Source organism: Agelaius phoeniceus, chromosome Z (assembly GCF_051311805.1).
Source record: "Agelaius phoeniceus isolate bAgePho1 chromosome Z, bAgePho1.hap1, whole genome shotgun sequence".
NCBI classification, from domain to species: domain Eukaryota; kingdom Metazoa; phylum Chordata; class Aves; order Passeriformes; family Icteridae; genus Agelaius; species Agelaius phoeniceus.
The window spans coordinates 5,858,053-5,881,796 of NC_135303.1; the positions used below are offsets into that span (position 1 = coordinate 5,858,053).

Below are 23,744 nucleotides of genomic sequence, written 5' to 3' on the forward strand. Positions count from 1 at the left end.
TAGCATTAAACAAGAAATTAGTCAGGACAATTTAGACTGTTTTAAGCATGCTTCCAGAATGACTAAACAACAACAACAACAAAAAAAGTAGATGAATCTTCTCATTTGGAAAACATTTTTAATACCATTTATCATTGTAGAGGGAAATATAAACTGGTCTGGCAACAGAAAGGGGCAATCTAGACATAATCTCTAAAGAAAATTTTGAAATCCTCTGCTAATATTTTATCTGAATCAGAAAGCAATTTTTGTGGATTTTTAGGAAATAAATATTAAAAATTATTTTTAAAAAAAGAGGAAATACCTTTTCCAAAAAAAAATGGGAACATTGCAAGATATTTACCACAGAGAAGATGCTGTAGCACCTAGTTCTGAAATCCATAATGCAAATATCAAAAATATGAGATAGTGTTGAGTTCATGTGCATAATTGCAATTTTACCTGCAGTGCTTAACATAAGACTAGGCATTTCCTCTTAGAGTGAAATAAATTCGTCAAGCAATATAAAAATCATAAATCCGTAAATAGCATTTGTCAAAATGTCATTAAATATGTCTTTATGCCCTAGCAATAATAATATTCCTCTTTGTTATTCCCTAAGCATGTAATTTGATTTAACTCTTTAAGAACATTTCACTTACGTGTCACAGGATGCCTGCCTCTGGATTCTCCCAGACAAACTTGAATTCCAGAGCTTCCTCTGCATCCATCTGTCCAGATGAAAAATGTACAAGAAAATCGGGCCAGAGCCCTCAGCCTGTTAGCAGCCAGAACTGCGATCACAGCTCTTCGGAACACATAAACCAGGTTCTTGGCTCTTCTCTGCCTCAGCCTGCCTTCGTCCTGGTTTCTTTCCACCACAGCAGGGAGAGCATAAAGGAGGCTGACGATCTTGTGGTTCAGGAGTTGGTGCTGGTTCACCTGTTCCTGGAGAATGTCTCTTTGGCAAGACGTGGCGCACAGTCGGCCATAGAGAGAGCACAGGGCCCCTGACAGCAGTGCACAGGCTGCCAGCAGGGATGAGCGTGCCTTGAAAGCATCTAATAAGGAATTTTTCAATGAATTGTTTTCCTGGGCCAGTTTGTCAGAGAGTTGTTCAAGGCCATAGAGTTTTTGCCTCATTTTCTGCGCTGTTTCTTTATATTCCTGCGACAGAAACAAACCAAACAATAACGGAAGAAACATTAACTACATGGTTTTTACCTAGACAAGAATGAAAAGAAAATTTACCTTTGCCATTCAAATGATGCATTAAAGGAGCAAAAGTTGTTAGTAATAATCGTGATGAAAGTATCTCTTCTAGTAAGCAATTACAGAATTAGATGTATGAAACAAAAAAAGTGATAGGAGGGAAATTTACACGGTCATCAACTGCAAATGGACTCCTGATTTCTGAAAACAATCCACCAACACCGTGATAGCTCACAGAAGGTCCAACACCACCTGTCTGCCCACAAGACAGTTTTATGAATTGACTTAACAATAGTAATAACATCCTCCAATTTCAGAGAGAACACTGCTGTACTAAGCAGAAAACCAGTGTAAGTGAGAGGAAAAACGTAAGGAAGTCTGGAACATGAAAGTAGACAGATTAAATTTTTCAGCATGCAAAGACTTCCAGCCCTGAAATCTGCATCAAATACAGCATTATTCTGTGAAGTAAGTTGCAGTAACTCACAAATAACAAGGGACATCTATTTCCTTTATTCACAACGCTTTTAATTGAAACAGGTGCGAAGGAGTGTGATGATAAAGACAGTAAATGGTGGTTGTGGAATAACAGGGAACATTCTGGATTGCAAATAACTCATCTAACAAGGAGTGACAGTTTCCCACTTTTAGGCCACTCCTCACTGTAGTATCAGAAAAACAGAGTTGCTTAACACTGTTGAAATCTACCACTGCTCTTAGGGTCAGTACATATGTAACTAAATTTATCCCCAGGTGATACCACATTATTGTTATTCTATACAATCCCTGCAAATGATGATGCTGAAAAGTAGCTGCTGCCCTCAGTAATTCTCAAAACAAGCAAATTTGATCTTACAGCTTTAACATTCTCAGAAAAAGAATACTGCCATCTGTAGATGAAATCAGGCTTCTCAGCTGGGCCTGAAGACTAAATTCTCTTCAACAAATGCTTGATCAAAGTAATTTATTTCTTATTTTAAGTGATGTTAATATTAGCACAGGGATGGGTTGGCTTGTTGTTTGGTTTTGGATTTTTTCAAACTTTAAACGTACACTAAAATTCCCAAATGACCTTTAACTGCTAAGAGGCTTCAACCATTGAAATAATCCATTCAATTTTTAAAGAAAAAACAAGTAGAAGTTCACAGTACCATACCTGTGATCTTGCATGAAATTCTGCAAGGACGTTTGAGTACTGCTGTTCAAGATATTGCTTTTCTTTCTGCCACCAGTGTTCCTGTGCTTTTAACTGTTCAGACATTTTCTCCAAAGCCTCCTCCTGGTTCTGCTGAAGGTCGTTCATAGTGTCAGTCTTGTGCTTGCAAATATATTCTAGGTGAGATATCTGTGTGACAAGCATTTAAGAAGAAATTATTATTTACCTTTTCACTTTAAGTTAAGCACAGACTATTCCAGCATCAAATCTAAACTTCAGTTTTTTCAATATTTTTATTAAAACTAAGTAAAACCCTTTCACAGCAGATGAATTACTTGGTTCTCAAAACAAAACTGAAAAATATTTTGAAACAAAGTATTTTATTTGGTTTCGGTTTTGCTATCCTTCTACCAGCTTGCAGAGATATTTGTCACCCTCTTTGCAGGAAACCTGAGCCAGACACTTGATCAATTTTTTTTTAATGATTGTATTAAATTTTAGTAAATTAGTAATCCAAGTATATCCTTTAGAAGTTTGTGATGATTGCAAACAATAATTAAAACACAGCCTTTATTTTTTGTTTGTATGTTTGTGGTTTTGGTTTCTTTCTTTTGTTGAAAAGCCAAGACATTCCAGATTATTACTAAGTTTTACAACAATTTCAGGGAATTCTAGCACAGAGAATTTTTTCCTTACAAGTAGCTCATAAGTTTAGGATGTATTTTCAACAAACATGAAGGGATTCACTCTTGTGGTTTAACAATGCACCTCATGCAAGCTAAATGGAGGAATGAACCAAGCCAACAATGATCCTCAAATGCACACACCTGAACTTTCTGCTCCTAGAAAATATCAAGATACTTCCAGATAGACCACACTGAACTGTGTGGGAAAAAAGTTTTTTCAGCCCAGTCTAAAATCCCAGAAAAGCTGCTAAGTACATGAGAAGAGCCCTAGAGACCTCATAATCAGTCTCAATAACAATGCTTACTTAAAAAGCAAGCAACAATAAGACACAAGCCCTACAAACGCTGCCAGCTGTGTTCACCTTCCCTTCCCTTTCCTCATCTACTTCAAAAGAGAAATAAACCAGAACACAAAGTGATACCCTAAAGAGCTCTTCAGGCATAGCTTAGTCTCTGGAGCCAGCTGAGTTATTTTAAAAGGGGTTTTTCCTTCATAAAACCAGAAGGCTTTCTGGGGAGAAAGGCCATGTAAGCTCACTTGCTTTAAAACCATTCAGAAAAGTACAGCTCCTCCTCCCTACAGATCCTGACATGTTTTATAATAGGTATTTCTGTTGTGTTTCTGAATAAAAATGTCAATCCAAAGTTACAATTCAACAAAAAAAACCCACACTGGCATTCTTTCAAGTAGTACAGCTGAATCATAAAGACATAATTAAAAGGTGATATTCCTGGAGAAAGTGTATTTGGCCTCTGGATTATAGTAAAAGAAAGACTTGATTTATGACTGTAAATGACTAGGTTCAGTGAATTTCTTCATCAGTAAGATGAATTTATTATCTTTTAATTAGGTTCCTGTGGCTACTATCAGATTGTCCTTTCAGAATATCCTGCACAGAAGGTGGAGCTGAGAGACTTGATGCACACTCCAGTCACATCTAAATGCCCCGGCAACAAAGTGAGCAGTGGACAAGCCAGAATTAATGGTGCTCATTTGTTAGTGTCCAAATCCTTTTGGGGGGATGAATATCAGTCCTTTTTAACGAGACTGCAGTGTGAGCAAATGTCACTGAGCTCAGCAGAGGCAGCTGATGCCTGGGGACACTCACCCTCTGGTTAGCCTTGCTGAAGTTCGAGACCAGGGCTTCAACATTCTCATGCAAGAGGGCACAAAGCTCTGCCCAAGGTAACTCTTCCAGGGGGACGTTTGTCGGTCTGGAAAGCACCTGGGCATTTGCCAGGGTCTGGTATGTGTTCAGGAGGATGGACATCTCCCTCTGGAACACAAAGAAAAAAATTAATTGCTGTAGCTGGGCAATGTTCAAATCAAAAGAGATGCATCCTATGTGTGGTAGCAGAGCTGCCTGCAGCTGAAAATGAGCCCTCAAGGCTCATTCTCACAGCTTCACAAAATTCCTCAGTTCATTTCTAATAATTGCAGCCATAATATTGCCTGATATTACAGCAGAGTAAGAAAACAGATTTCACAAAATTTATCTAATTAGACACAGTATGTAAATAAAGTATGTGAGTAAATCCCAGTCCTGTGGGGGCCACAACCATGACCTGGCACAGATAAAAATTTCCATGCTCTAGTGGATGCAATTCATTCACCCATGTTAATACCTTGAGGTGCCTCCAAATTGTGCCCCAACACTTGCACAGCACACAGAAAACTGTCCAGTTGGCCTGGCAGCACAACACACTCTAAATTCCTTTAAAAATTTGTTTTGCATGGATTATATATGATTAAACAGCTGGCCAAAATGGGCTGACAGCTCCATCAGTCAAACTCCACAAGCTGTGCCTCATTTATTTACAGTGATTTTAATCAGTGGTATATTAACTTGATTCAGATTATAAATACATTTTAGCAACAACAGCATGCAGTAGAAATTCAATTCTTCATACTTTTAGTACATACAAGTGCCTTAGAAACTTTTTTAAGTTAAGATAATAGAAAGCTGTTTCTCAAATGCTGTATTAGTACAGTCAGAGATCAAGATAAGATTATCAGACTAGAGTGGAAAAACGTATTCAGGAAGCATAAAAATGGTATAAAATATGAAAAAATACTGTACAGGTCAGGAAAGCAGGAAGGGAAAATGAGGGGAAGAGAACACACTGACATTTTTACCCAATTTAACTATGGGTATAGCAAAGACCAACAGCAATATATTAAATGTTATCTATACTTAGTTTCTGCTACAGTCTTCTGCTTTTTCATTTTGTGCAGCAAAATCAGAGCTATCTCAGTGGAGTAAACAGGATCACACACAGGCACTTCTGCTTCCCAAACAAATACAAACAGCTTTGGGAAAAATGCAAAGCCATCCAAGGCCATAAATACCTGATCTCATAAGGCAACCACTAATACAACTCTTCCAAAAATGAATATTTTTATCACCCGCTCAGGACAGTCTTGTGGTTTGAACGCCTTTGAGTAAAATAATTAAAACAACCAGCTCTATGAATATGACAGTGAGCTAATTATTATTATTTTTTAACCTTTCAATACCATAACATTAATTTTGAGTCTAGCATTAAATACTGTTTCCATTACCAGAAATCTTGATCATGAATGGAATCTTGTCCATAGTTCTTGTCATGTCATATATTTTACTAAGGAATACAAATAAAAACGAAAACTCCTACCACAGCAACAGCTAGCAAGCACTTCAGGTTTGGAAGCAAGCACTTCAGTAGAATATTTTCAGCTTGCAATTGTGTTTTGTAGTTAGAAATAGCAATCATTAATGCCTGTAGTTAGGGCAGACAGTTGCTTTTCTCTGTATGCATTCCTTTTGTGCCTGATGAAATGACTTTTTCAGGCTAACTAGGCCAGCAGATGTCTTTTAATACATTAATGCTTGCATTAATGCTTGCATGGAAGAAGCTGTTATTCTCCCAGAAAGAAAAAAGAAGATCCTGATTTGATTTGTCTCCAGTTCATTCATAAACTGCCTGGGCAGTGGACAGCACTAAGACAAGGTGTGGAATAACTCCATCAGCTGAACAAAAGACACCCACAGATCTGAAGACTCTCTGATGCAGGTCTCTGCTCCTCTCCACAGGGAACAGACCTCATGTACCCTCCATGCTCAGAGCTCTGACAGAGAAAGAGGAGAAGTTTCCAAGCCACCAGCAAAAAAATTGAATATTGCTAAGAGTAGAAAGAGAGCAAATGTAACCACACAATGAAAGGAGAGATTTTCTAAACATGCTGACAACTTTCCTTTGTCCCTGCTGCTGTGCAAAGAGATGGCAAAATTGTCATTCAAGGTGTAGCTGGGTAAAGACAGTAGAAAAGCCCAAAGTGGTCATATAAGAGGACAAAGTTCAGAAAATAATCCAGCAAAATACATCCAATGTGCCAAATCCACAGCAAAACAAGTAAAAAACAAAACAACAACAAAAAATCCCCTCTGCTTTTCCACCTGAAAGCTTGAAATAATTTTCAAGCAATTTTTACAGTCAAATACTTGCACTAAAACTAAAAGGGTGTATGAAATTAAAAAAAAAAAACATTTCTACAATGATAGCTCAGGAAACTTGACAAAAAAGTTAGGTAAAAAGAACATTCTTCACATGAAATGATCATCAATATCTACAAAATGCCTTAATTAGGAATGCCAGTACATCCTACCCATACTTAAAAAAAATTTTCAAATGAGCGTCTCCAAGGCATTGCTTACATTTATTCATGTAGTAATTTTTTTTAAAGGTAACATAATAACAAAAAGGGTGAGAGAATGGCAGAATTCTGCCACAGCTCAGTGCAGCAAATGCAGCAAATTCTCCCCACAGTAAATATTTTGACAGTATGCTTTAAAAAACCTAAGCAATGTGTGCCACATTTTTTTTCTTACTACTGAGCTTTTTTTTCTATTTACTATTTACTATTGAGGCTTTTTTTCCTTACTATTGAGCCTTCCTGCAGGCTGAAGCTGTCTGGAGGAACCACTAATGTTGCATTGGCATCTTGAGCTCTCTTCCCTTCCTCAGCCTGGTCTTTCCGTTGCACACCGGAGGATAAATGCTGTCCTTGTGAACTGGAAAGTTTCCACAAAAAAGATACTTTAACCAAAATGACTTTTGTCAAATGCACTGTGTTCTTTTAAAGGATAATCAATGGATATGACAGATACTACTTTAGCACCACACATTCTGAAGCTGCTTGCCTTTCCTAATTGAATGAAGAAATTTATATTCCTTCTAAGGAAGATTTTTCAAGAGGTAATCTTTTCAGTTACCAAGCCTCGTGTCATGCAATTCATAAGATTATTTGGATGTGGCCTCAAAGTTACATGTAACAAACAGAATTTTTCGTATTTTAATTAACACAACAGCTGTCTTCAGAGTGACCGTGTCACATCTTGCATCATCAACCCTGATTTCAAGTACAGTTCTTGCTCTCCAGGTTTCCACATGCCTGACTCTACTCTGTCTGGCTTTTAAAGCAAACTATCCAGAATTTTAATCTGTTCTTGTACTGTGTCACTCAGGAAAACAGATCTATCAAGAGCCTGGCATGACTAAACAGGCAGCTGATGAGGAAACTCCAAGGCCAAGCAATAGCATAAAGGACACAGAAGCACAGAGAGGGAATCCAAGGAAGAGTTTTAAAAGAATTTTAAAAGATGGTGTCAGGAAAGCCAAAAGCTTGCTTCAAATTGATGTTTGCACAGGATGACAAAGGCTTTTCCAGCTCAAGTTTTAAATATTTTACTAAAAACATGTCCATAATCATGAATCTTGAATGAGTTGCTCAGGCCACAAACTTCCTTTCTTGTGGGAAAACAATTTTTTCCTTCTCCACTGCTCCTTGTGTGAGTAAGTCAACATAAACACCTGTGTATAAAGAGCCATATAGCTCTAGGCTGAAAGAGAGCTCACCCAAGTTCTGCTACCACAGGCACAGCAGACTGTGCTGGCCAGGAAACATCCCAAGAGATTTCCTCTGCTCTCACACTTTTCAATATTTTTTAACCATTTAAAGCTTTCTACAGCCATTCAAAAGTTGAAAACAAAGATTATCCACTATAAATGATACACAACTTCTTGACAGGAGTTTTAGAGATCCAACTGACTCACTGAAGTGGAAAACAATGTCCTCATAATAATCGAAGTGTATATAGAAAAGCCATCTTTTCTAGACCTGCTGGATACCTTTCCCTACACTCAGCCGAACCACTACTGGACCCTGGACCTAACCATAACTATGATTTGCAACATTGTTGGTTTGGCAAAAAATCTGTAGCAGGCCAGTTATTATCTGTACCATTCACAATACCTTTGGTTACTGATATGGGCCTGTTATTCATGGACTGCCAGGTTCTGAACCTTTAGTTTGGTTTGGCACTATGCACCAGATTTTCTGCTGACTGAAAAATGCAGGGACTGTAAACTGCAAGTTGTACTGAGGCTGTCTAGTGCCATTTTGCAATGGCTTTAAAAGGAAACTTACTCTTTTTTTCCTGTCTCAAGTGCATTTACTGGCTCTCTGAACTCTTCCCTTGCTATCCCTTCTGGAAAATCTTCTCTCCTGCCGCGATGCCCTTCATTCAAAATGTCTTCCAGTTCTTGAATTCTCAACTACCAAGTGATAAGAAAGCAGTTAAAGGAAGTTAGGAAAGACTACCATGGTCTTTAATGCTCTTCACTGTTCTGTTCTGCTTTTTATAGGTGAATATCTTCTATTAATTCTATATGGAATTAGAAAGCATTTAACACACATAAAAATGGATTTATACATAGAGTTCAAAACAGAAATAGATATGCTGACCCAAAGCACCTTTTGTTCTCCTTGCATGGTGTTTGGATTTTCCTGTTTTCAATTATTTATATTACTGAAGTTTTCCAGGGGAATTCTATTCATTAAGTAGACTCATAAAAGGGTAGGATTAACAGTAAAAGCTACACTTGCACTCAGAGCAAAGCTCATGTGGAGCTTGTTCACATACAGAAACAAGGAAGAAAACCTTCTGAGGTCTTCACCCATAAAAGATAAATCTTTAACTTCACAGAATGTTACTTTTCCAGCTCCTTTGTATGTTGTAAAAGTAGAGAGGGAATAAAAAAACCTGAATCATCACAATTTATTTAATCATCACTTCAGAAATCCACGTGCCTGTACTTAGAGAAGGTCATAAGAAAATAACTGACTGAAGAATTGGCAATGCTTGTGTTCCTCAGAAAACAAGAAAAAAATAATGAAATTCTCTTTTGTTTTCTCATTTAGTTCTTCAAAATCCACTAGGAAGGCTTCCTTAGTCACTACAAGATCACTCAACAATCATCTTACAGGATTTTCACTTTTTTTTTTTAATAAACCCTAATTGCTTTAATGGATCAAACCCTCTGTGACACAGTTTAGTGATACAAAAACTTAATATTCAAGTATACATATTGCATTTTTTCATATATTCAAACTTTTCTGGTAACAGCAGGTGTAATAGCTGAAATGTACTCTGAATATTACATTTGGAACTGCAGTCTCAGGATGCATTAATATCTCACACCTAGAGAAGCTGGATGAATGCACTCTATCTCTGAAATTACCTAAGTGCCCATTCCAAAGATATAGGACAGAATATCTCAGCAGTTTAACTATTGTGAAACATTTCCTTTCCCCTCACTCTTTCAATGCTACTTTGAATTCTAAAACACAAGAATGTGTTTCCGTATCTCCTGGAAATCAAGGAGATATTTTTCTATTACCTTTTACAGTCTTGACAATCATCAATCATTGCAAAAAATCTACTCAGTGTTTTCACTGGAGCAAGGAAGTCTGAACATTTTTGGAAGATTGCACCTTTACAAGTTCATCTTCCATTTTACTGCAAACTTCTACCAAATATTTAATCAAAAGTTTACCTGCATGACTTCTGTAGTGTATTTACATTCTACATGTGCTCGTCTTGCTGCTGCAGCATCATCTTCCAGTTTCTTTATTTTCACTGCAGCTGCCTAAAAGTACATTTTAAAAATATCTAAGTCCGGAAAGATGATGACATCATGCAAAGACAACTTAATTTCTTCAGTTTATTAGGTCTCCATACACCAACCTGTGGTATCTGAACTACTTGCACTTTGGAACTGTGAAAACTCATGTCAATAAATAAATGAAAGGAAACAATTACATATCCAGAATATTAAAGTAATATTTTCTATTTAGTTAAAGAAATTGATGTAGGATTATGTTCTTGCTACAGTTTTCATAGTCACAGATACCTCTCTCTATCTAAAGGCCTGGACATGGTATTTCAATTGAAAAAATGGTTTTAGCAGAAGCAGTAACTACAGAGCTGCTATAATAGAAATTCACATGAAATTTTAACTACATTGTTTCCTATCAAAAACATCATCTCACTATTACTGATGATTGATTTGAAAAGAACAATACACCCCAAAATGACTTCTGCCTTCAAGTGATGCCAGAAAGATGAAGAAAAGGACATTCATATTAAAAGTAATTTAAGACACTCAAGGTTACACAGATACAAGTCAAGTCATTGATTTTGGACAGCTAAAGCAAAGGAGCGAGCATGTGAGACTGAATCCTAACTCCAAGCACTTCAGTTAGGGAAACGTTAACTGAAAAATAAATTAATACATAAAATGAACATACGAGCTGTTGACAATAAATTTAAACTCTGTATTAGCTCACACATTCACAAAAGGAAATAATTGAGAAACAGAGATCTGTGGAAGGCCTATTAAAGAGAAAGTCACAGCACAGAGCTTACCAAACCCACTCCACAAAAGCATCAGCCAAAAGGCTTAAGCTTTGCCTCCTCCCACAAGATCTATCTGCTTAAGATGCTTCAAGAAAAAATAAAAAAGTCACAAATCCTGCGCAAATACTCCCTCTGTACCCATATTGCTAAGAGTACTTTCCCAGTGACATAAACCCCTTTCCATCTGCAGTTCAAACACCACTCTCAGGTCAGGCTCGCAGCATTCACCTGTGAATCCACCTTTCCTGCCAAGTGATGCTCTGCATTTTGTTAATCAAACACGGGGCACTCATAGCCTAACTCAGAGGTTTCACCCCTCAGAAATGAAACTGCTCAGTTGTGCCAGTGCTTGCTGAGGCTCCCAGCAGCAGGCAGAAAGCTTTACCTCCAGTTCTTGGAGGAGCCTCTCCTGCCGTTTATTCTTGATTTCCAGACAGGATGCCTGGAGCTTCAGCATCTTGCTGCAGACACTGTGCTCTGCCTCCATATCCTTCAACTTCTTGGCAGTGCTTTGCAGGGCAGCATTAGTTTTCTAAAGATAAATAGGTAAAGGAATAAATCAATACATCAAGAGGCACTTTTCTAAGATAAAGTATTGCAGTTGAGAGTTCAGCTGCAGTTTGAGAGGAATGGAGACTGCATCAGAAGATGATGTTAGAATTTTAAAATCTACGACGCCAGCACACATCAACAGAAGTGTTTACCCAACAGCAGACATGTTTTGATTCACCACCAAGAAATCTGTGTTGGCCCAAAAATCACTGTGAACATGATCTTCTGTGGCAACACGAAAATCAAGAGCCAGATCTCCACTGGAAACCTTTCCCTAAAAGAGTACAGCCCTTCCAATCTCTTCTGTCTCCCAGCTCAGTGGCAATGAGAGAAACAGAGTGCATTTGGGGAAATTATGCATGGGGACAAAAGTTCATTTTTATTATGATTTTGATTGCTGAAACTTCAGATGTTTTTAGAAACAGTTAGTCCCACAGACTAAATAATTTTGATTTCTGCTTTTCTGAAAAGCATTTTCTTCTTTCTAGAAACTGAATTTAAAAACTGATGAAATAAGAAGTCCTCAGTAGAATAAAATGATCTGGTCCCCACTTCAATTTCTGCATACAGAAATTGAACTCAGCTAGAGGCTGGAAGCATTATTGACATTACTGGACACTGCAGCTCTGTGAAGTCACTGCTACAGAATCCCCATTGTCCATATGAATTTGGATTAAATTTAAGATAATCCTCTAGCTTTGCACGTCCAGCAAGACAGGTTTCTACCCTTCAGAATGCAAAATAAATAAATAAAGAAGCCAAAATTAACTGTTTTCTACATTTTCTAACATTTCTTCTCTATATCTGGAAAGATACAGAAATATTTATTTCTTCAGGTTTGTCTTCCAAATATTAACAAATATGAACTGGGAAATGTGAAATAAGTAACAGATAGTTTGCTGTGAAATACAACAAAAAATTTAAAAACATTTTCTACTGGAAATATAATTAACATTAGAAAACTAAAATTGTTGTGAGTATATCAAGCTCGTTAAACAAGTCAGCATGAGCTGCAGGATTTCAGAATTTTGAAGAATTTCTGAACTTTTTGGAGGTGATATGACCTTTGAATACTATCCCCGTAGCCACCTGCAAATATTTGCTCATGAAAAACACAGCTGGTCTTTTTTTTTCCTTTTTTTTTTAAACCGTTTGTGAACAACACACTCTCCCAAGTATTTGAAGGGAAAAAACGTGCAGGGATATGAACTCCTGCCTATCCACGAGGTGATGCTATTGCCCTTCCTATCGAATCCGACCCCTCCTATCCTGGGCCAGGATCCGCCCAATAGATCCTGTCACACAGCAGGGAGGGTGATTTTTTTCCTGCGTGCTCGTTCCAGAGGCACATTTCAATACTCCATGACTCCACTCCCACGCCTACCTCAGCATTTTCACTGCCAAGTTCAGAATTACGGTTTGTGCAGTGTAGTTTTTCCAGTCAGGATTTGCCTACATGCTCAGAATCCCACTTCTCTGCATGTATTAAGACCACAATTAAATCTCCTTTCATTTTATAACTAATTTCATTTTATAACTCAGAATAACTCAAGGAGATTTAAATTTGGGCCTATAAATACATAACACAAAAGACTGCAATGCATTCAAAGTCATCATTTATAAACCCAGATATTTCTGATGTTCATCTGACAAGCTTAAATGAATTAAGCTTTCCATGCAGTCGAGTCAAGGACAATCAAGATGTAAGATTTTTTTATTTCCCAGAATTTTATAATTATACGTAACATAACTCTAGGGTGATGGGCAGGGGAGCAGCTACAAAAGCAAAGTGGAAAAATGTAACATTTTTACTACTGAAGGCAGGTTAGGGTTTGGCACCTAGCAGTGAATCACATTTTCCTTTCAGTGAGTTTTGAAAGTCCTGAAAGACTTCTGAGTCCAGTGACATCAACATTCTGAAACCCTACAGCTCACTCTGGCCTGTTTAACGAGCTACATGTATTCATGGCAATCTTAGTCTACTCATGTGAATTCCATTTCCTACAAGTTTGTAGCTTTAATACATTTACCAACAAAACCCCTTCCTCTACAACCACTGTCAGAGAACACTGCCAGGGAACTGACAGAAAAGACAATGTCCTGAGCCATACACTGCTCCTTTTGTCCTTTTTCAAGGACAAACATCACTCAACAGAGCATGGAATACTTTTTCAACACTGATTTTTGATGCAGCATTAAACTCTCTGAAGGTAGCTTCTACAAAACACTGTGCACAACAGAAGGCAATACCCTCCCAGAGCCTCCTCAAACTAACTCAGCCACTCACTGTTAGGCAGAACTCAGAGCTTACCCTGCTGCCCCTGGCAACTTAAAAAAGAAAACTCTATCTAAAAGTAGGCTTCTTCACAGCCTATGTCCTGCCCTACCTTTACAAGAATCAGCTTTGAATAAAAACTGGCTTCTTTTGAGAAGAACATTAGGTCCTGTCCGCAGCTCCTGTCCTGTCCACAAGCTCCTCTGTTTTTCACTACCAGCATTACACACTAAGTGTAACTTCATAACTCTGTAACTTCATTACTTCTGTAATCTTCAGAACTATTCTGCAGTATTTAGCTATTTGGGGGATTTTTTTTCTCCCTTAAACCAGAAAAACTCCAACCCACCACACACTTGGCATCAAAAGACTTTCAGCCAGCATCTCATGGAACTTTCCATCTATTACTACATCATACCTGAAAAGCCATTTTGGCTTCAGCTTTTTCTTTAAAAAGGAATTCTAGCTCAGCAAGGTGTACTCTGTGGATGTTATCCATCTCCACTGCAAATCTTTGAACTATTTTCTCAGTCTCTGCTGCTTTCTGCTGGTGTTTGTCATTCAACACTGTTGTTTACAAAAAAAAAAAAAAAAAAAAAACAAAAAAAAAGCAAACAAAAAAAAAGAGGAAGTGGAAAAGAAAAAGAAAAAAAATAAGCATGTTCAGAAAAAAAAAGAGTATAATGAACATAAGTTCCTCTGTGTATTGTGGTATCCTGTGAAACACTGGAACAGTAACACTTCCAGTTTCACTACAGAGAAACAATCACATCTTGTGTTCCTGTAGCATCTTTCACACAAGGACATAGAAATGCTTTGGAGATTTCTCAAAAGCATTGAGAAAATTAGATTTCAAAAAATTAGATTTCAAATTTAAGCTCTTCTCCCTTTGGAAAGGAATAAAAATTCAACTCTTTCAAGTGAGGCCTCTATAGCATAGGGAACTTAATAACTTAATTACATTTTTCTGCAACACTTGGCTAGCTTATTGCCAAATAATTATGAGACACTTCAGTCTGTATCAATTAATTTCAAGCTCAGTTTAAGTAACAATAAGGACAGACACTTGCCACATGAAAATGATTCGAGCAAAACCTTAGGCAGGTTGGGCTAATGAGCAAAGGCTTAGCTTTTCTGGGGAAATTTACTGCTGCTCAAGAGATTTAAATCTTCAGCCCAATGGCTGCCCCAAGATAGGGAAATACTGGATCTACTTCTCTGTGAAAGCTTAAATGCCAAGGAAGAGTTCTTTTCTAAAAGCAGTTTTACTAGGAACTTTGCTTCATTTCACAAACTCAGTCAAAATATTTTGTATTATTTGTTTATGTTACTGAGTACAACTAGCTATGTTGGCATTTATGTGATCACCACTTTCTAAGAGATTTTTACTTCAAATTCATCCTATTCTTCTGAAATTTCTTCCTAGGTGGAGAAGGGTGAGAAAACCAGAAGAGACATGTTGGGAAAACACAGAGAATTTGTGGACACAATGATGGAAAAGACCTGTCAGATGCCAGGAAGTCAAACCTCAAGAAGAACAGCAGAAAAACATCTTGGAGAAAATACTAATGAAAGGGCACAAGTGAGGTGCTCTGTCCAAGAAGTTAAGTTGAGATTGTATCCAAAACACCACACGAGGTGAGCAAGGCTCCAAGGGATAAGGAAGAAGAAGTAGTAAGTTAAAAACTGAAAAAGAAATGAGAAGAACACTACAAGTCTTTGGCTTCTTTGACATTTGTCACAATAAAAACAAAACCAGGGGGAAAAAAAAAACAACAAAGAACAAAACAAAACAAACCAAAAAAAGAACCCCAACCAAAAAAAAAACTGTTTGCGAAATTTAAACCAAGATTTCTGTAATCTGTGTGTTCTCCAAATGAATGAAAGTGCAGAATTCTTATTATCTTTTTAAAAAACCTGGCAGTATAAATGCACTTTCAAGTTTCAGAGTCTCCTTCCATCCTTGTAAGGTTACAAACTCCAGGAGTCCTCCAATCTTTTCAGTGAACACCAAAGATTCACAAATACATCTCCTGTACTGAATTTAAACAGTATTATATTTACTTATGTAACAATAAAAAAAAAAATCTCCCCAGCTTTTAAGAGTGAGAAATCCCTCTCTGTTTGAGAAGGATTAAGAAAATTTGAGTTTCTGAATGCAAAACTAGTAGGGGGAAAATGTGTAGGTAAAACCCTTCCTTTCCACATACTACTGTCATAACCCATGTTATTTGTATAAAAACAAAACCAAAGATGACATGAAGAGGCCAGATATGAGCAACAAAAACCCAGAAATATCTGAAAAGGTGGAAGAGAAAAGCAGCACGATGAGAACTCCTGGGGGAAAAAAAAAAGTTTTTGGAAAGAGTGTAAACAAATAAACAGGATTTGATTTTATTTTTTTCCCCCTGAAAATAAAAAGGAAGAATGGCTGGATATAGTGATAAGCAGGAAGTGGAGAGGGACTCCTTAATTACAATTCTGTACACACTGAAGGAAGGAAAAACAGAAGGTAAGGAGCAAGAGAAAAAAAAAGGTATTGATAGGTTTAGCAGGTTATATTTAATTGGTACGAGACAGCAAGGGTTTTGCAAACTCTTATGAGCTTATAGAAGCAGATGAGTAAGACATGGGAAAATAAGAAAATAAGAGACTTTCCAAAAAACACTGTAACTGTAAAACCTTGTGCAATCTCTGCTTTTTTAATGACTTGGGACTGATGTAGCCTCTGGCCTATGATTTTTTTTGTTTTTTTTGAAAATTACCTTGAAGTTCCATAACTTTGGCTCTTGCATCACACAGTTCATCCTCTGCAGCATAGAGCCGTAAATCAGCTTCTTTACTAGCAAATGTCATTTCACTCTCCAGATGTTGACGAAGAGCTTCTCCTTTCTCAAGTTCCAACCTTAATTTCTTTATTTCTTTTTCATAGCGAGACATCTAGAAAATAAATATTTCAGAAATTGCATTCATAGCTGGCATCTTATCCCATCTGATTTTGAAATACAGTCTTGAAACCACACATTTTAGATCCTTTTATTTTTTTTATGCAAACTGTTCCTAGATCATTTTCATGTACCTTAAATGTACCTCTCTGTTTTTCCAAACATGCTCTGCCTTAAGAAAATAAAAGCTACAATTATATTTATTCCACAGGCAATTTTATGGTAACTGTATTTACAACTAGAAAAGCAGTTGTGTTGGGATACTAGATTATCAGACACCTAGGAACTCACTATGTAAACACAAACTTCAGTCCAATGATGTTCAGCAGTTAAGCAGAATGCTATTAAACACAACAAACAAAACAAAGAAAAGGCTTCAAAAAGGATTCTTATCTGGTGTAAGAAAGATAGTCCAGTCACCGCTGCCAAAAACTGGAGCCAGGAAACCACATTCAAGCCATTAGAACTCAAGAAGGTCAAAGTAAACCATGAATTTCTTCAGAACATCTACAAAGCAGCAGCATCCTTCATGGATGCCCCATTCATAGGAAATAATTTAACAGAAGCTCCATTCATAGGAAATAATTTAACCCCATTACAAAGGTTTTCCCTGATGCTCTTGTGGCAAACTAGTACCTAAATGAAGTAGCAGTGAGAAAAGACTTCATTAAAATTTTCTTTACTTTGAATTTTATTACTGCTAAAAGTAACAATTCTGCTCTTAGCAGTTTGTTAGGGGCATCTGGTGTGGGTGCTCGTTCATCTGTTTCCTGCTAAACACAGCCAATAAACCCAGTTTGTTGTTCCCTATCCACTTATTTAAGGATTCCTGCTTCTTACAGAGTGACTTGCCCTTGTCATGATCCCGTTGCTCTGTCAATGGTGGGGTGATTCTGTAAAATGGACCCCTGGAATTCCTGGGATTAAAAGACTCAAACAGACAAACAAACCACATCTTACCTTGAGAATTTCAAAGCTGAGGGTGCAAAATATTCTTCTGCATGATTTTACTGTTGTGTAGTGCTCAAGTTTCTTACACACACCTTCAGCTATTAGCAATGACGCTAAAAGTGATATCAGTTTCTAGGGACGGGCATGAGATGTCTGTACAGTGCTACTTTGTTATTTTCCAACTACTGAATGTCATTTTGACTCACCTGATGAGAGGATTATTTCAAGGAAACAAATTGCATTTAAGGAAAGAAATTACATTTATTCTAAGGGTAAAATAAAGCAAACAAAGAAAAAAACTCCTTACCTCTTGATTGTGTTGATTGTTTAATTCCAAATTTATTTTCTCCAGACTATGGAGTTTTCTTCTCAGATCTTCAACAGTGTCCATTTCCATTTGATTTAAATTCTGAGGCAATGGTAACTCTTGTAACTGATTATCTGAGCTGAAAAGTGTGTTTTGAAAAAACATGAGCATTCCTTTGAAGTTTTAATGCTTCTTTACCTCAATTACCCAATCATGGGTCCAGAGTTTTAAACCTTCACATAAGTAAAATTATTTTGTGCAGTTTTCATCTTACTATTGCTCTTTGAAGAAAGGATTATATAGAATTGCTTATTGTGCAAGATATGAGAGATGTGGCACCAGGAACGTAAAAGAGAGATTCACTTTCCATTAATAAAGTTGATTTAAGCATAACATATTTGTTATTATTTTTTAGTATCTTTGTTTCCCAAAATGAACTTCCATAATTTTTGATAATTAACTTCCAGGAGGCTTAGAAACGTAATTCCAATTATGTGAGTTAAAACAACTGCAAGCTTTTTGTCTCCACAAAAAGTCTCATTTTTTAACATTAGTTACCATCTCAAAACCATCTCTGTCATGAAACAAATCCACAGATGTGGGAAAAAAACCTCTCTTTTTACACTTTGTCTTCTGAGATACATACATTCAAACCACAGAGATGCAACTGATCACAGACACAACAGAAATTGAAGGTTTAGTCCTCCAAACTACCCTGTTTTATCATAATTTCCACTACTATTTTAGTTAAAGCAAAATCTACTTGGCAATTAGCAGAATCAGCCCTCAAGCACCACAAACAATTACAAAAGAGTCAACACCAAGTTTCTATATATAAAGTGAAAAATTTATACATACAATATATAAATTTCTATATATACACACACACAAACATGTATAGATACATCTATGTATATGCTACATATATATATATATATATGTATGCATATACATATAAATAGTTACATTAAAAAATATTTATTAACCAGGTAAATAATTTAAAGTGAAATTATTATAACTTCAAACTGGAAAACTTTTCAGTTATTTCAGTTCTTGAATATCAGTGTTCACATTATTTGATATGTTCATTTTCACATTATTTTAAGTACGTAAGACTGCAACAATTATTTTATCCAGACTTGCAAAAGTGCAAGAGTTTATGGGCAATAAATGGGAAATACACTGATAAAAGAAACATGATTAAATTAAGCACTAAACTGGTATCATATAATGCAGAAATGTAAATACTAAAATACCATATCTTTGGCTACATGAAGTTTTTTTTACAGAAGTAACACTGTCCTGGCATTTAATTAATAGATCTTTAAGTCACCACTTTACCCCTAGATTTGTGTATAGGTACAGTTAACATTTTTCATGACCAAAAATTTACCTGATGACATATTTTTCTCTTTTTTTTTTTTTTTTTGACTGGCCAAAAGATACAAATACTATCAAGAAGGGGATCTGTAACTTAGATTAAATCTTGCCTTTGAAGACATTATCTCTCTTAAAGGATGACATTTCAGTATTTTAGCTGCAGACCATAAATATCTTATAATTGAACAAACAGTAAGTATATTCCCATTTAAAAAGAAGACAGACATCGTCTGTCAGATCAGAACAGCTCGATGTCATCAGAAATTGTTCCACAAGGTGCCGTGTTCTTAACCCATTTTATGTATTTAATAAATGTAGGAGATAATAATCATTAAAACCTGCAAGAAAACCACAAGGTCATGATTAGTTTTCAGAACTTACTACCAAAGCCATACCCAAAGCAAGCAACATGAACCAAAGAGCAAGAGATCAGCAACAATTAAAATCACTATTTTTAGTGTAACTCTGCTCCTGCAGTAAGAAGATTGGGAAATAATAGAACCTGAGCAGCTGGAGCATCTGTAATAAAATCTGAATAAAACCTTGTTTGTGGACATTATGTAATGGGTTTGAGTGACCCTTTTTTCTCTCTTTCTGGGGAAAGCACAGAAGAAATAAAGGCAAGTAATGTTATTCAGAGATGATGAATGAAGTACCAGTCTCAGCTGAAAATAGCTAAAAGCCAGACAGCACCAAGGGGGAAAAATGAAACCCAAACTGAAAACTGGGGAAGACTTGGTCCAAGAAACAAAGGTTATGGAAAGGGGAACCATTTATTTGGTCTGTAGGCAGCAGGGAAGTCATTGACCTTATTTAAACTTGGTAAGATGTACTATTATTCTTATGGAGACCACACAGAATGGAAGCAAGAGAATAATGACTTTTGGTAAAAACCTTTAAGGCTTTCATTAAATTACATTGGTTTGTGTGGCAGTCAGAGCTAAAGAAATCTGTTTCTTTCAGCTCTCCTATGAAATCTCCACCAACAAAAAATCATAATGGAAAGACATTAAAACTTACTCGGAGGAGAAACTAACTGCAATTAACTATTCTGCTTAACTGAATCTGTGGGGGAGAATCAAAAAAACAAAACCATACCATGCACAAATTATGTGATACCACAAGCATTAGCAAATTAAGGATGCCATGGAAATGAAAACTATGTATCAGAGCATTAAAACAGAGAACATAATATTAAGTATTGGCCAAAAAAAAGCATTAGACACCTTTTGAAATAGCATTTTACGCACAGCTTCTGAGGTCACGATACAATTGGTGGAAACTTACAAATATAGATCAGAAAACCCTAATTTTTTTCTTAGTATAGAACAAAAAAAACCCCAAACCAACAAAAACAAACAAATGAAGAAAAAATCCCCCAGCCAACAAAAAATCCCCCAGTCCCAGTGTCAGAACTGTTGAACTATTACTTATGTTGCCCACTTCATTTTGGTTGTCTACTTATACATTTTCAAATAAAATGGAAACTAGCCTTAAGAATTTTTGTTTCTGTAATACTTTCTTTAATTGTCACAGCATGGCCAGCAAATGCAATACTTTCTGAAAGCTTCCTACTACCACTTCTAGGAGATTTTTCCTCCCATCTTTGTATAACAGCTAGAAGTGTTACAACCACAAAGCTGTCAGAAGATTCAGTCAAAGACAAAACCACACCAAGTCCCTAGAAGGTTTCAAAATATGCACAGTTTGCAACCTATCAAAATTCAGAGAATGTTTTCTACTTCCATTTTCACATATTAGGAGTTCATCAACCCTTGGTTTTGAGCTAAAATATGGTTTTTTACCAACTACAGCTTTTAATAAGATACCATTTTTATTAAGACACCATTTTTAACAGGAATTTAAGAGGTTTCAATAAAGCATAGGAGCAGGTGAAATAGCTCCTGATTTCTACATCGTAGAAGGTATTTTGTAGCTCAAAACCTAAATTCTCAGTTTTCACTTCACAAGTCCACTGGTTACAGTCAGCATTGACCATTGCAGAAAAGCAACTTTTCACTAGCTTCAATTCCACAGCTGGCAGAAAATGCAGAGTAGTTTTGCAATTGAGAGAAATGTTCTTGCACTTACTACCTAGGAGTGTAATTTTGCTAAACTTCTGCAGCTAAGAGAGCAGCCTGCAGTCTGATTTTCTAACCAAACTCCATATTTGTGGAATTTTGCAGTTCCCATAGAACTGGCAGTTTTGTACAGACTAAAGAGAGACAAATTGTTTGTGCCAAAGATCAAACTCTTATCAAGTTATAAAACATGGGGGTCATGGTAAAACTTCAAGCCAACATCTACCAGCCCAATTAATTTGGAAAACCCTTCTGTGCCTCCTGGGCTGTGCTCCTGCTTGCTGGCAGAAACCACCTCTACCTCCTGATGACTCTATGACAGTTTGCATGTGTCACACCATATCTGGTTCTTCCTCAGCCTGAATTGTATCATTTCAGGCATCTAGAAAATAAATAAGCCACAAAAGCAGGAATTAAACTGCTACACTTAAAAATCCAGAACTGGACCTCACCGGATAGGTTCACTGGAAGCGATGTTGTCTGAAGGGGCTGAACTCATGGTTTCCAAACTGTGGTTTTCTTAAGTCTATAAACTGTGGAGGATGAAGAACACAGTTAACCATACATACTTCTACTTGATGAGCTTCAAAGATTAGTCTCTTCTGCATCATTAAACTATCAAGGCCTCTAGCAGACACATGCTTTGCTTTATTTGTCAGCCTACTAAAATATTGGTTTTTTTAAACACTCATACTACCATGTCACGTGAACAATTACCACAACTGCAATTTGACATCAGCTTTAGAAAATAGAATTGTACTGCTAGTCTTCTAAGCCTGAACGTTGTAGAGAAATAAATATATATATGTAGCAGGATATCCACTGTCAAGAGTTTTCAGAACACCAATAAAAAAATGTTATGTTTGCATAGATTGAGCTACATTCCTCCTAAGCAGATTACAAACTCTGCCTCTCTTCAAAAAATTCTACACAGTTCTTAGGGAGATAAATGGTACTATAAAAGGTACTGTGATTTTTTAAGTAGATCAGATATCCAAGGTTGCCTGCCTAATAGAACACTTGCTATGTTAAAGGCTGCTAAGTCTTTCACAAGTTGCGCAGAATTTTTGCTTTAAGACGTAGCCGTGAAAACTAACAAATTAGGTTTTCATAACATCATTCTTTTTGGTATTGCAACTTACACCAAAACCATAATGAACAGGGGAAAAAAATTGTAGTTTCATAACAGACTCAAAATGTTTTCTGTCACATCCACATCATTCTGAAGTTTTAAAACTTCTTTAAATTACTCTGAAGTCACATAAAGGGAAAGAAAAAACTAAATCTGAAGAGTGTCCCCTGAGAATGCTAAAGATTTTGAATATGCAATATTCCTCTGTTAATATCCGTATGAATAGCTTACTAGCACACCAAGAGATAAATTCATAAAATGGGCTATTTCACCTAGGGAAAAAAAAAAAATCCAGTGCCATGGAGCAGCTTGTGGGAGCTCCATAATTAACCAAAACAGCAGAGGAAGTTTTTGCTTGGGGAATTACATTTGATGTGTCACTAAAAACTTGTGTCAGCTTCTTCTTGCAAACTTCTGAATATATGCTGAATACTTCACAATAGGCCACTGATTTAGATGTGAGGAATAAATTCTCCTCAGTGAGGGTGGTGAGACCCTGGCACAGGGTGCCCAGAGCAGCTGCGGCTGCCCCATCCCTGGGGGTCTCCAAGATCAGGCTGGACAGGGCTTGGAGCAGCAACCTAGGATAGTGGAATGTATCCCTGCCCACGGCAGAGGGTGGAACAGGACGACATTTGAAGGTCCCACGACGTTTGAAGGTGATGGAGACCACTCACGGATAAACCCAACCGTGATCTTAAGGGGCACTAACTTAGAGCAGGCAAAAGCCCCGACCAGTAACAAATCCGCAGCGAACCTACAGAAACTCACCGGAGTGTCTGCAGCGCATTTCTGGAGCTGTCCCGATGCTGCTCGCCCTCCAGCATGACGAGCTGGGACTGCCGCAGGAAGTCCAGGGACCAAGGCAGAGCCCTGGACGGGAATTCCGCGGCTGCCTGGATACGGGGGCTGATGTCACAGTGCCCCGAACCCAGCGCGGGGCTCCGCCGGGCTCCCGCCGCTCTCTGCCGCCGCCCAGAAATGTCTAAAGGCTTAGAAAGGGTTCCCCAAGGTAAAATATAATGCAGGCAATCAAAAGGACCGACTGACACCACAGCCAGGCAGAGATGTGCGTGTCCTCAGGCCAGCGCCCAGGTTATGGAGAGCAAACAGGCAGAAAGTTTTGAATGTCTGTGGGCACAATTCAAAGCAGGGCCTCTCTGGACCACAGGAGCACATCTCCCTCCATGAGGAGGGACTTAGGGTTAGGGAAAGGTTCTTGTGAAACCTCCCAAGCGGAGAGATTTTGAGCCCCAGCTGTGTCAAACAACAACTGAATAAAGCTCACTCCACAGTATCCTGGGAAAGCACTTGCTCCCTCTCCAAGCACTGCTGTACTTTCTGCAGCT

At 37.3% G+C, this 23,744-nt stretch overlaps 1 protein-coding gene across 1 annotated transcript; it reads right to left on the reverse strand.

Moving 5' to 3' along the window:
- Positions 1 to 1,356: 1,356 nt before the first annotated feature.
- LOC143692099 (coiled-coil domain-containing protein 171-like) lies at positions 1,357 to 11,259 on the reverse strand. The gene is made up of 6 exons (XM_077171653.1): positions 11,158 to 11,259; positions 8,501 to 8,628; positions 6,956 to 7,085; positions 4,143 to 4,310; positions 2,348 to 2,536; positions 1,357 to 1,392 (listed from the first exon to the last, which is right to left on the reverse strand). The coding sequence occupies exons 1-6, from the start codon at positions 11,257 to 11,259 to the stop codon at positions 1,357 to 1,359; spliced, it is 753 nt and encodes a 250-aa protein (XP_077027768.1).
- Positions 11,260 to 23,744: the final 12,485 nt, after the last annotated feature.

What these genes read in the sequence shown, in the direction of transcription:
- LOC143692099 (XM_077171653.1), bottom strand. Translation starts at nt 11,259, where the DNA reads ATGGAGGCAGAGCACAGTGTCTGCAGCAAGATGCTGAAGCTCCAGGCA. An exon ending in GGCTCCTCCAAGAACTGGAG is followed by an intron (nt 8,629 to 11,157) that starts GTAAAGCTTTCT and finishes ATCACTTGGTAG; the next exon opens with TTGAGAATTCAAGAACTGGA. An exon ending in CTTGAGACAGGAAAAAAAGA is followed by an intron (nt 7,086 to 8,500) that starts GTAAGTTTCCTT and finishes GAAACTTTCCAG; the next exon opens with TTCACAAGGACAGCATTTAT.